The sequence below is a fragment of the Hippoglossus stenolepis genome, chromosome 5 (assembly GCF_022539355.2).
Source record: "Hippoglossus stenolepis isolate QCI-W04-F060 chromosome 5, HSTE1.2, whole genome shotgun sequence".
Taxonomy (NCBI): domain Eukaryota; kingdom Metazoa; phylum Chordata; class Actinopteri; order Pleuronectiformes; family Pleuronectidae; genus Hippoglossus; species Hippoglossus stenolepis.
In genome coordinates, this window is record NC_061487.1 from 8,778,850 (window position 1) to 8,789,880 (window position 11,031).

Genomic DNA, 11,031 nt, shown 5'->3' on the forward strand with positions numbered 1-11,031 from the left:
TTTTATATGACTGGATCTTAAACCATTGGATTAGGCATCAGTGGTTTAATGTAACTTTACTACATTTACTCAAGTGTTGTTTAATTTTGAGGTGCTTTACTTGAATATTTCCAGTTTATGCTACATGAATAATGAAATAGTCCACAATATTTAATCTAATGGTTTTTGGCTCGTTCCTCTTCTGGTTAATATTTTGTTAATAAATAAATTATAAAATAGTTACAAGATCAAAGATGTTTCAAACCATTTAGACCAGTTTCATTTTACATGAATTTGATCCAAAAATAATTGGCAAAGATTATACTTGTGATATTAATTTTGAACTTGAGTAGGGTTTAAATGCAGTATTTGTACTATTATGAAACTGGTATTGATTCACAAGCATCTCATTAGAACTTTTTTCTATGAACGCAGGGTACTATGTGTTTTTCTGGGGGCGGAGCATAATACTTGGCTTCCATTTTAACAACTTACATAAAATCATAAAAAATTAAATGGTACATTCATTATGTCAAGAAATTCTACATGAATACAAAGGACAGAAACGGAAAATATCTGGAAGTTACGGTCACTTTCCATGCGTCATACGTAATAACGTCATTTAAGGGCGGCGCCTTTGCTGAGTGACAGCTGCTGCGTCCAATCACAGTTCAGCATAACGTCAGGTTTGTATATTTAAAGAGGAAGTTACAGCATCGAGTCATTTCCAGCTTCTACACCGACGATAACACAACACAGACAAACATGGAGACAACACAGGACAACATCTGACGGAGCAAAGCGACAACATGTCTCGGACCCACCGGAAAATGAAGCGACAGCTGCTCGACGTCTCTCTGTCCCCGACAAGTTCTCAACATCTACTAGTTTTTGACGAGGAATACCAGAATACGTGAGGGTTTAACCGCCACAGGCCAAGAAGAAGAAGAGGAGGAGGAGGAGAGAGAAGAAGTGAAAATGTCTCCGACTGTCGGTGTCGACCAGGCTCCGGAACAAGCGGCCATGGAGAGATTCGGTAGCGGAGGGAAGGCGCTGCTGCCTTGGACCAAACAGATGCTCACCGTGATGTGGGAACAGCTTCGGCTGCTGCTGCAGGTCATTTACTGCACCTTCATGTCCGGTGAGAGCAAACCACCAGCTCCAGCTGCTTTGTAGCCTTAGAGTAACATGTCAGGTTTAACATGTTTGGTTTTATATGTCAAGTTTAACACGTTCATATCACTGTGGTAAAGTTCAACCGTTTTGATGCGTCACGAGAACGACTGACAGTTCGTCACTCTCCTGTTTCCTTGGTATCAATAACGACATAATGTAAATTTAGCAGCGCATATAAAAACACACACTTAGTATGTCCTTAGTGACCACTTGTCTATATTTAGATAGGGAACGTGAGCTGGGTTTAGACCGTCGCGAGACAGGTTAGTTTTACCCTACTGATGATGTGTTGTTGCAATAGTAATTAGTGGAATGAGAGGTTAAGTGATGAAACATGTAGTATATCTAACAGAATCGAGCCTTTAACACCAATCAAGCTCCGCAAACAGCCAATACGACACATACACGTGTAACAAACAAGGATCAATGAGAAAACACATACCCACACCGGATCATACGAGCGGATCATACACACGTATTGATCATGAATGAAGTTGGAAACCACAGATGAGTGATCTTAAAACAAAACTATTTAATATGTAACAAACCAAAGATATCTTGAATTAAGTTATACACGCTAACATTTTATGATGGAGTCTAATACTAATGTAGAAATGATTGTTAAATTATTTGTTATTTTGTCATGGTTTCTTTCTTTACTCACTAACCTAAGCTTCAACTAGTTAAGTTAATTCTGCGTATAAAGGATGGGCGTATTAATCCTTAATACCTTTTTGTCTTCTACCAGATTTCTCATGTAAAATGAATATGTGGACCAAAATAAACCGATTGAAAAAAAATGAATTGATGTTTGCCTACTGTAGATATTATTTTAAAGAAAACATAGGATTTTCTTTGCTTATTTAAAATAAGCAGTAAACAAAGATGCAAAATCATTTTCTAAAGGTAGTTGGTCTCAAGGAGGTTATTACTTCTGTGTGTGTGACTTATTTATCCTCTGTTGAATTTCAAACCATTTTTACACTTTCTTCTTGTTTTTCCAGTTTTTCAATTGCTCAGGTTCGAGGTCCATGTGAGAATCACAGATGAGACAGGTCAGCACATCCAGCACATGAGCACCACAGCCAATCCAACAGAATCCTTCCTGTTCTCCTCATTGTTTGACGGAGACAACGGAGTCATGGTCGGCGGATCAAATCCCCTCTCTGAGTTCTGCTCGGATGTCGACCCCTTTGCCGACGACCTGTGCTGCGGACTCGTGGATGACTTTGTGTCCAGAACGGCCGGAAAAGAAGAGGGCATCTTTCTGGGCTTTGCTGGCGACTGGAACGTCTTTGTGTCAAGCAGCGACAGCTCCAGTTCAAACGAGGCCTGTCATAAAAGACGTGAGAATTTCTTCAGACAAGATCTTTCAAAAACAAAAGTTGTCAAACAGGAGACTTCAGAAGAGGACAGGAGCTCAGACTGCAGTAGTGAGGAAGACCAGAACTTAGTGGAATTTGACAGTGAGGAAAGTAGGGCCCTTTGGGAGTCTCTGTCAAAATCGAGTGATCCTTACAATCCCTTCTTTTTCTCTGCGTGCATTTCAACAAACACCGGCATGGGGAAAAGTAAAACCCAAGCGAGGGACAGTAGCGATACTGACATCATGTCAGTGAGCAAGACCAGCGAGAAGACGTTGGGGCCTCGAGGCCTGAAGTTTTGGGCCAGTCGCTCTGACAGCGAGAGCAGTTGGGCCAGTTCGGACGATTCGAGCCCTGATGTGGACAAAGAGGAGAGTGAGAGGCTTTGGGAGTTCTTCAGCAGTCCTGCAGACCCCTACAACCCCATGTGCTTTACTGCGTGCACAGTCGGCAACACATCTCTTCAAACCACCTCCACCACAGTCTCTAAAGTACAGGCCTCCCTTCCTGCACCCCCCTCCAGGTCAGACACCGATGAGGAGAGCAGCCTTCCTCTTTCATCTGAGGATGATGAAGATGACCAGTTGTGGAAGTTTCTCTGCCAGAAGGATGATCCGTTCCACCCTCTTAACTTTCAGGCTTGCCTCCAGAGCTCAACCACAGCACTCCAGTCTGAGGAAGATCCAGATGCACTTAAAGTCCACCACACAAAAAATTCACCCACGAAGAGCAAGAAATGTAAAAAAGACTCCAAAACACTCAGAAGATCCAGCAGCAAGCCCTCTCGACCAGACAGGCTGTCAAAGCATCACCCCCACCAAGACAAAACACTGGTGCCGTGGAAAAGACCTGGACAAACACACCAGTCCTCTCCAGAGGAGAGAAAGGAGAGCAACACCTCCACCAAAAAGGTGATGAACTAATAATAACTCATTGCTACACTGTCGGATTAGATGAAGCATGAAACGACAGAGTCTGAAATATAAAAATAGACTTGATATTGCTGAGCTTTGAATTGGCTTTGATTGTCAAGAAAAATGGTGAATTAGTTATAAGAATTAGCTGTAACCCTGGACTCGCAGATTTGAGTTGCGTTAATGCTTGATGGTGGGCGCGTCCAACACTTGATGCTGGTGCGATCCTTATGATGACAACAATCACATCATGCTTTCATGCTTAGGACACACAACACAGTATCATGGTAACGTGTCATACTATCTGTCAACGCAATGCTTAAAACAAGTACACAGCAAATTAGAATGGCACTCAGTAGAGCACATACGTCCACCAGGCCCAACAGTCCCCCCCATGAAACGATCACTTACATCACTGTATGCTGGGGTAAAATTCCCCACAGTTAGTTAAACTGTTAAATCTTAATTACTGTTATGATTATGTTGAGACTGTCAGGCGTCAACCAAAGTTAGTAAGACTCCAAGACTCAGGCGTAGCAAGCAACGGGCTTGTGTTGTGAAAACGTGGCTGAGCGAGTGGCAGGCAGGTGGGGACTGCAACCAGGAGAGCTGCTAGTGCTCTGGCCAGAGCTAACAAATGCTCGCATTCACTGTCACCAAACTGTGAGCATTTAACAAACGCTGATATATTGTCCTTACTTTAATATCTGGTGTTGACGTCTGCACTTAGCGTTACAAGATGTGGTGTATCTTCAGTGGTGTATGTCTCCCTGGCTGAAGTCTCCGGTCACGTGCAGTGAGCGCACGGGCAGGGCTCTAGCAGGCACGCAGGTTGTTTACTGACTGGTACACCGACCAATCATTTCATTAAGACCAAATGAAATGATTGGTGGTGTTTATGACAGTCCTGTAGGGCCGCATACTGGCTTCTTTTTCGTTCTTTTTTTCAGATGATTCATTTTTATTTATTAAGGGCTACCAGGAAGGGGATTAAAACAAATCAGATAAAAAGTGTTGCAGAAACAAATTACCAACCCCACCTCTAAATTGATATATTAATATATTCAGGGAGTGTCTTCTAATGACTGTAGCTGACTGAGACTGAAAGTCAGAGATAAGTGCCAATTCCTGTTGTCAGCCAACTCACACTGTACTGTTCAGTGTGTTGTTGATTACTGTTGGTTAGCAACGCTGTTGGTCGTCATGACTAAGTCGGTCATGTGACTCAATAGAGTCAGCAGAGACTAAAGAAGTTGCAGCAGGATTACATTGTCATTTTAAACCCATCTAAATTATTACATCAGACTCCAAAAATACATCCTGAGGCAGAAAAACATGACTGAAAACACGTCTGTCTGAGAAATGTCAGTGCTGGAAAGTACCTGCTTTCTCTTTTTTCATTTGTAGTTTAACACTTATGGTGATAACCATTTTTTAATGTCTCTTTTTGACATTTAATTATCTCTTTACTTAAATTGGCAGCTGATAATAAACTCAAAAGAAGCTCACATCATCTGGATCATTTCAGCCATGTTTATTCATTATTTTTTGTCTTTTCTTCTGGATTTCAGGTGCGATTTTCTCCTCTGGTCCAAGTCCATGTCGTGCGGACCTGGCTGTTTGCTCGCCAGGCGTCTCGTAAAGGACGCTGGGAGGAAATGGCACGAGACCGGGACCGCTTCCAGAGGCGGATCCAGGAAACTGAGCGGGACATCAGCCACTGCCTCACTCTGCCCCACAGAGAGAAGATGAGGGCGTACCTGGACGGTGCCTTAAAATAGATAAATAATTCTTCAGCATTGAATGTTTTATTTCATTTTTTTGGATGAGAACTCGTGATTGGTTGCAATGCAACAGTGATTTTGATTTCGGCCAAATAGAAATTTGATGTTAGGCCAACGTCAATGTTCGGTGTCGTGTTGAACAACTTTGTACCTCAAAATGTTTTTTCTACATTGTGTGACTGTTGCACTGACTGACACGTTCTCATATTAACCTCAACATTAATGTGTGGACTGTTGTTTTTGTACGCCTTATATTCTGACCTAGTAATGTAACTTATGTATTTATGCCCTATGGAGCTTGTCTTTCATTTTTTGATGGTTTAACTGTTATTTATATGTTTGTATGTGACATGAAACAACCACCACCTCAGTGGTGAGTCTAGAAGGTGAAAGTAGATAATGATGATATCATTAAAAACAGACTTTTACAGCACCATGTGTTTTGTAAAGTTTTAGTGAACTTTCACCTTGTTTAATTCTGGTGTCATTTGAAGATTTTAGTTTGAGATTTAAGTTTTTGTCCTGTATTTTCTTTTATGATGGCAGGTCACAGTGGCCATTTAGCACTGAGTACGAAGATGGATGTCTTTATTGATATTATTGTTGTAATTATATCCACTGCAAATATTCAAACACTGTCCCGTGTGACTCACTCAACTTTTCAAGGTAACACCACGTATCTCAAAATATGATTAGCAGAAGATTTTTCTGAAGGTGCTTTGTCAAATTAATAAACTTTGTTACACTATGTTTTGTGGTTTTCACTTATCACTGCACAACACTACACTCACACAGCTAAAAATTGGACAAAGGACTTGTACATGTCAGATTAAAATCTTTAATGATCAACAATATTTACTTAAGAACTCAGAAAATAACATACAAACAACATCAGTGCGGCAGGCACTACAGGAATTTAAAAAGGGAAGACCTTTTTTTACAATAGATAAATAGCAATTACAATAATGGAGCAAGACTATCAATCATGAGAGAAATATTGTCATGAATCAGTAGATGACATATTCCTGTTTGGCAACATTTTACATTAAAATTATACAAGTTCATAAAATAGATATTCCATGATTAAATCAGTAGTCTCCAAAAATCTTTAGCACACGATGAGTTTCAATAAGTGTAGTTGGTCTCATTGACAGTAGTTCTGCACCAAACATTTCCGATGGTGTTGATCCCAAATTTCACAACAAAATCAGGAATTGGACAAAAGCCAAATTAAGAACATATTCAAATGAGAACATACATATAAATGTGTTTATCAGATTAGCTTTTTATTACATTAATAGTCTCACAACCTTTTAGGTTTACCTTATCTTTTTTATCCTTTGCAGGGGCCAAACTAATCCTGGGAACCTGTCGGTTAAACAAACAATTATAATAGTTATAAACAGTGTTAACTCTATCAACTATAACTGTTAAACTCTGCTTATACAGTATTTCAAATTAAAAACGTCTTATCAGTTTGAGGGGACATTTCACTGCAAATTGTTTTTACATATTTACTGATAAATGTTTGTGCTTAAGTCGGGTTTTAAATGTAATATTTATACTATTCTGAAACTGTGACATTTATTCTGAAGAATTTGACTTCTTCTCGAATCCCTTTTTGGCAGAATTATAAGAAGACAGTTTATTTAATTTTTTATGGTGATGTTGATTTTCAGCAAAAAAATAATGATGGGACAGTAAAATTGAAACTACATCATTTTGGTATCAATTTGATTAGAGTCCCAGGACAAATACTCAATTATTATATCATTATTTAATTAAAAGATTAATTTTGATGAATTTATTTTGATGAATTAACGCGAGGAACGAAAACGAGGAACTAAAGTGAAAACACTAAGTGTTTTTCTAGGTGCGGAGCTGAAAGTGAGTTTACGGGAATTTACGGTCACTTTCCATGCGTCATACGTAATAACGTAATTTAAGGGCGGTGCCTTTGCTGAGTGACAGCTGCTGCGTCCAATCACAGTTCAGCATAACGTCAGGTTTGTATATTTAAAGAGGAAGTTACAGCATCGAGTCATTTCCAGCTTCTACACCGACGATAACACAACACAGACAAACATGGAGACAACACAGGACAACATCTGACGGAGCAAAGCGACAACATGTCTCGGACCCACCGGAAAATGAAGCGACAGCTGCTCGACGTCTCTCTGTCCCCGACAAGTTCTCAACATCTACTAGTTTTTGACGAGGAATACCAGAATACGTGAGGGTTTAACCGCCACAGGCCAAGAAGAAGAAGAGGAGGAGGAGGAAGAGAGAGAAGAAGTGAAAATGTCTCCGACTGTCGGTGTCGACCAGGCTCCGGAACAAGCGGCCATGGAGAGATTCGGTAGCGGAGGGAAGGCGCTGCTGCCTTGGACCAAACAGATGCTCACCGTGATGTGGGAACAGCTTCGGCTGCTGCTGCAGGTCATTTACTGCACCTTCATGTCCGGTGAGAGCAAACCACCAGCTCCAGCTGCTTTGTAGCCTTAGAGTAACATGTCAGGTTTAACATGTTTGTTTTAACATGTCAAGTTTAACATGTTTGGTTTAATGCGTTAAGTTTAACATGTCAAGTTTAATATTGTTTGGTTTAATATGGTAAATTTAACATGTTCATATCAATGTGGTAAAGTCCAACCGTTGTGATGTGTTCATGATGATTACGTAATAGTGAGTTGTATACGTTTGGTTTGGTATGATTGAAATGCTTCAAGATCAGACAATGCAAACACAATCTCCAGGAGGTTATTACTTCTCGAAGAGTGTGACTTATTTATTCTCTGTGGAATTTCAAACCATTTTCACACTGTCTTCTTGTTTTTCCAGTTTTTCAATTGTTAAGGTTCGAGGTCCACGTGAGAATCACAGATGAGACAGGTCAGCACATCCAGCACATGAGCACCACAGCCAATCCAACAGAATCCTTCCTGTTCTCCTCATTGTTTGACGGAGACAACGGAGTCATGGTCGGCGGATCAAATCCCCTCTCTGAGTTCTGCTCGGATGTCGACCCCTTTGCCGACGACCTGTGCTGCGGACTCGTGGATGACTTTGTGTCCAGAACGGCCGGAAAAGAAGAGGGCATCTTTCTGGGCTTTGCTGGCGACTGGAACGTCTTTGTGTCAAGCAGTGACAGCTCCAGTTCAAACGAGGCCTGTCATAAAAGACGTGAGAATTTCTTCAGACAGGATCTTTCAAAAACAAAAGTTGTCAAACAGGAGACTTCAGAAGAGGACAGGAGCTCAGACTGCAGTAGTGAGGAAGACCAGAACTTAGTGGAATTTGACAGTGAGGAAAGTAAGGCCCTTTGGGAGTCTCTGTCAAAATCGAGTGATCCTTACAATCCCTTCTTTTTCTCTGCGTGCATTTCAACAAACACCGGCATGGGGAAAAGTAAAACCCAAGCGAGGGACAGTAGCGACACTGACATCATGTCAGTGAGCAAGACCAGCGAGAGACGTTGGGGCCTCGAGGCCTGAAGTTTTGGGCCAGTCGCTCTGACAGCGAAGCAGTTGGGCCAGTTCGGACGATTCGAGCCCTGATGTGGACAAAGAGGAGAGTGAGAGGCTTTGGGAGTTCTTCAGCAGTCCTGCAGACCCCTACAACCCCATGTGCTTTACTGCGTGCACAGTCGGCAACACATCTCTTCAAACCACCTCCACCACAGTCTCTAAAGTACAGGCCTCCCTTCCTGCACCCCCCTCCAGGTCAGACACCGATGAGGAGAGCAGCCTTCCTCCTTCATCTGAGGATGATGAAGATGACCAGTTGTGGAAGTTTCTCTGCCAGAAGGATGATCCGTTCCACCCTCTTAACTTTCAGGCTTGCCTCCAGAGCTCAACCACAGCACTCCAGTCTGAGGAAGATCCAGATGCACTTAAAGTCCACCACACAAAAAATTCACCCACGAAGAGCAAGAAATGTAAAAAAGACTCCAAAACACTCAGAAGATCCAGCAGCAAGCCCTCTCGACCAGACAGGCTGTCAAAGCATCACCCCCACCAAGACAAAACACTGGTGCCGTGGAAAAGACCTGGACAAACACACCAGTCCTCTCCAGAGGAGAGAAAGGAGAGCAACACCTCCACCAAAAAGGTGATGAACTAATAATAACTCATTGCTACACTGTCGGATTAGATGAAGCATGAGAGCCCTGTGGAGTAAAAATAGACTTCCAGCCAAATGCTGCAAAGCTTTTAAATAGGCTTTACAAGACAAAGCTTTAACATTGTATACAACTTTATTCTGCCGTAAACTAAAAAAGCTAAAATTCAAACAATGGACTGTTTCAAATGTGTTTTAGGGAAATTTAATTTCTACAATGTTTTTGATGGTGTTTTTCCTCAGTTTCATTGGTTGAAGTGTAGATAGAGAAGAGGACTTGACTCTTTATTTGAAGTTGATACATTAATATATTCAGGGAGTGTCTTCTGCTGACTGAAACCTCTTTTGAGACTGAAAGTCAGAGATAAGAGCTAATTCCTCTCGTTAGCCAACTCGCACTGTACTGTTCAGTGTGTTAAGCCAAGTTAATTATTATTGTCGTCATGACTACCAAGTCGGTCATGTGACTCAATAGAGTCAGCAGAGACTAAAGAAGTTGCAGCAGGATTACATTGTCATTTTAAACCCATCTAAATTATTACATCAGACTCCAAAAATACATCCTGAGGCAGAAAAACATGACTGAAAACACGTCTGTCTGAGAAATGTCAGTGCTGGAAAGTACCTGCTTTCTCTTTTTTAATTTGTAATTTAACACTTATAATAATGTTTATTCATTATTTTTGTCTTTTCTTCTGGATTTCAGGTGCGATTTTCTCCTCTGGTCCAAGTCCATGTCGTGCGGACCTGGCTGTTTGCTCGCCAGGCGTCTCGTAAAGGACGCTGGGAGGAAATGGCACGAGACCGGGACCGCTTCCAGAGGCGGATCCAGGAAACTGAGCGCGACATCAGCCACTGCCTCACTCTGCCCCACAGAGAGAAGATGAGGGCGTACCTGGACGGTGCCTTAAAATAGATAAATAAGTCTTCAGCATTGAATGTTTTATTTCATTTTTTTGGATGAGAACTCGTGATTGGTTGCAATGCAACAGTGATTTTGATTTCGGCCAATTAGAAATTTGATGTTAGGCCAACGTCAATGTTTGGTGTTGTGTTGAACAACTTTGTACCTCAAAATGATTTTTCTACATTGTGTGACTGTTGCACTGACTGACACGTTCTCATATTAACCTCAACATTAATGTGTGGACTGTTGTTTTTGTACGCCTTATATTCTGACCTAGTAATGTAACTTATGTATTTATGCCCTATGGAGCTTGTCTTTGATTTATTTTTTTACAGTTTAACTGTTTGTAGGTGTTTTTATGTGACATCAAACCACAGTGGTGAGTCTAGAAGGTGAAAGTAGATGATGATGATAATATCATTAAAAACCGAGCTTTGCGGCACAAAGTCTTTTGAACTGTTTTATTTAAGGTAAATTTGTCAGTGGGTTGTTTTAGTCCAAGCGATAGTTCATTTTGCTGAGACAAAATCAAATCAGGTGTCTTAGAGTTTAACTTTTTCAAATGATACAAACATGTTTCTGTTGTAGAAGTTGCCTGTGACAGTCTGTGATGAGACTCCCACTGCAGCAGACTCAGGTGGGACCCACCTTCTCCACACATTAGCCAGGGGGTGTGAGGAAATAAAGTGGAAGTTACACAACACGAGGAAGCCCCTTGAACCAGCACTGAAGTTTTATCAGTTTAACCTGTCACCCAGTTCAGACACACCCAGTCTGGGTGCAAGGTT

The 11,031-nt window shown here is 41.3% G+C and overlaps 3 protein-coding genes across 3 annotated transcripts; all 3 read left to right on the top strand.

The window, feature by feature from the left end:
- The first annotated feature begins 666 nt into the window (after positions 1-666).
- On the top strand, positions 667-5,965 carry LOC118109610 (protein phosphatase 1 regulatory subunit 15A). The gene is made up of 3 exons (XM_035156880.2): positions 667-1,120; positions 2,160-3,430; positions 5,005-5,965. Exons 1-3 carry the CDS (start codon positions 958-960, stop codon positions 5,212-5,214), a joined length of 1,644 nt encoding a protein of 547 aa, XP_035012771.2. The 5' UTR covers positions 667-957; the 3' UTR covers positions 5,215-5,965.
- A 1,275-nt stretch (positions 5,966-7,240) lies between these two features.
- Positions 7,241-8,711, top strand: LOC118109413. Its single transcript, XM_035156519.2, has 2 exons — positions 7,241-7,681; positions 8,059-8,711. Exons 1-2 carry the CDS (start codon positions 7,519-7,521, stop codon positions 8,709-8,711), a joined length of 816 nt encoding a protein of 271 aa, XP_035012410.2. The 5' UTR covers positions 7,241-7,518.
- Positions 8,712-8,723: 12 nt separating this feature from the next.
- Positions 8,724-10,692, top strand: LOC124851863 (protein phosphatase 1 regulatory subunit 15B-like). The gene is made up of 2 exons (XM_047339767.1): positions 8,724-9,327; positions 10,043-10,692. The coding sequence occupies exons 1-2, from the start codon at positions 8,842-8,844 to the stop codon at positions 10,250-10,252; spliced, it is 696 nt and encodes a 231-aa protein (XP_047195723.1). The 5' UTR covers positions 8,724-8,841; the 3' UTR covers positions 10,253-10,692.
- The last annotated feature ends 339 nt before the right edge of the window (positions 10,693-11,031 follow it).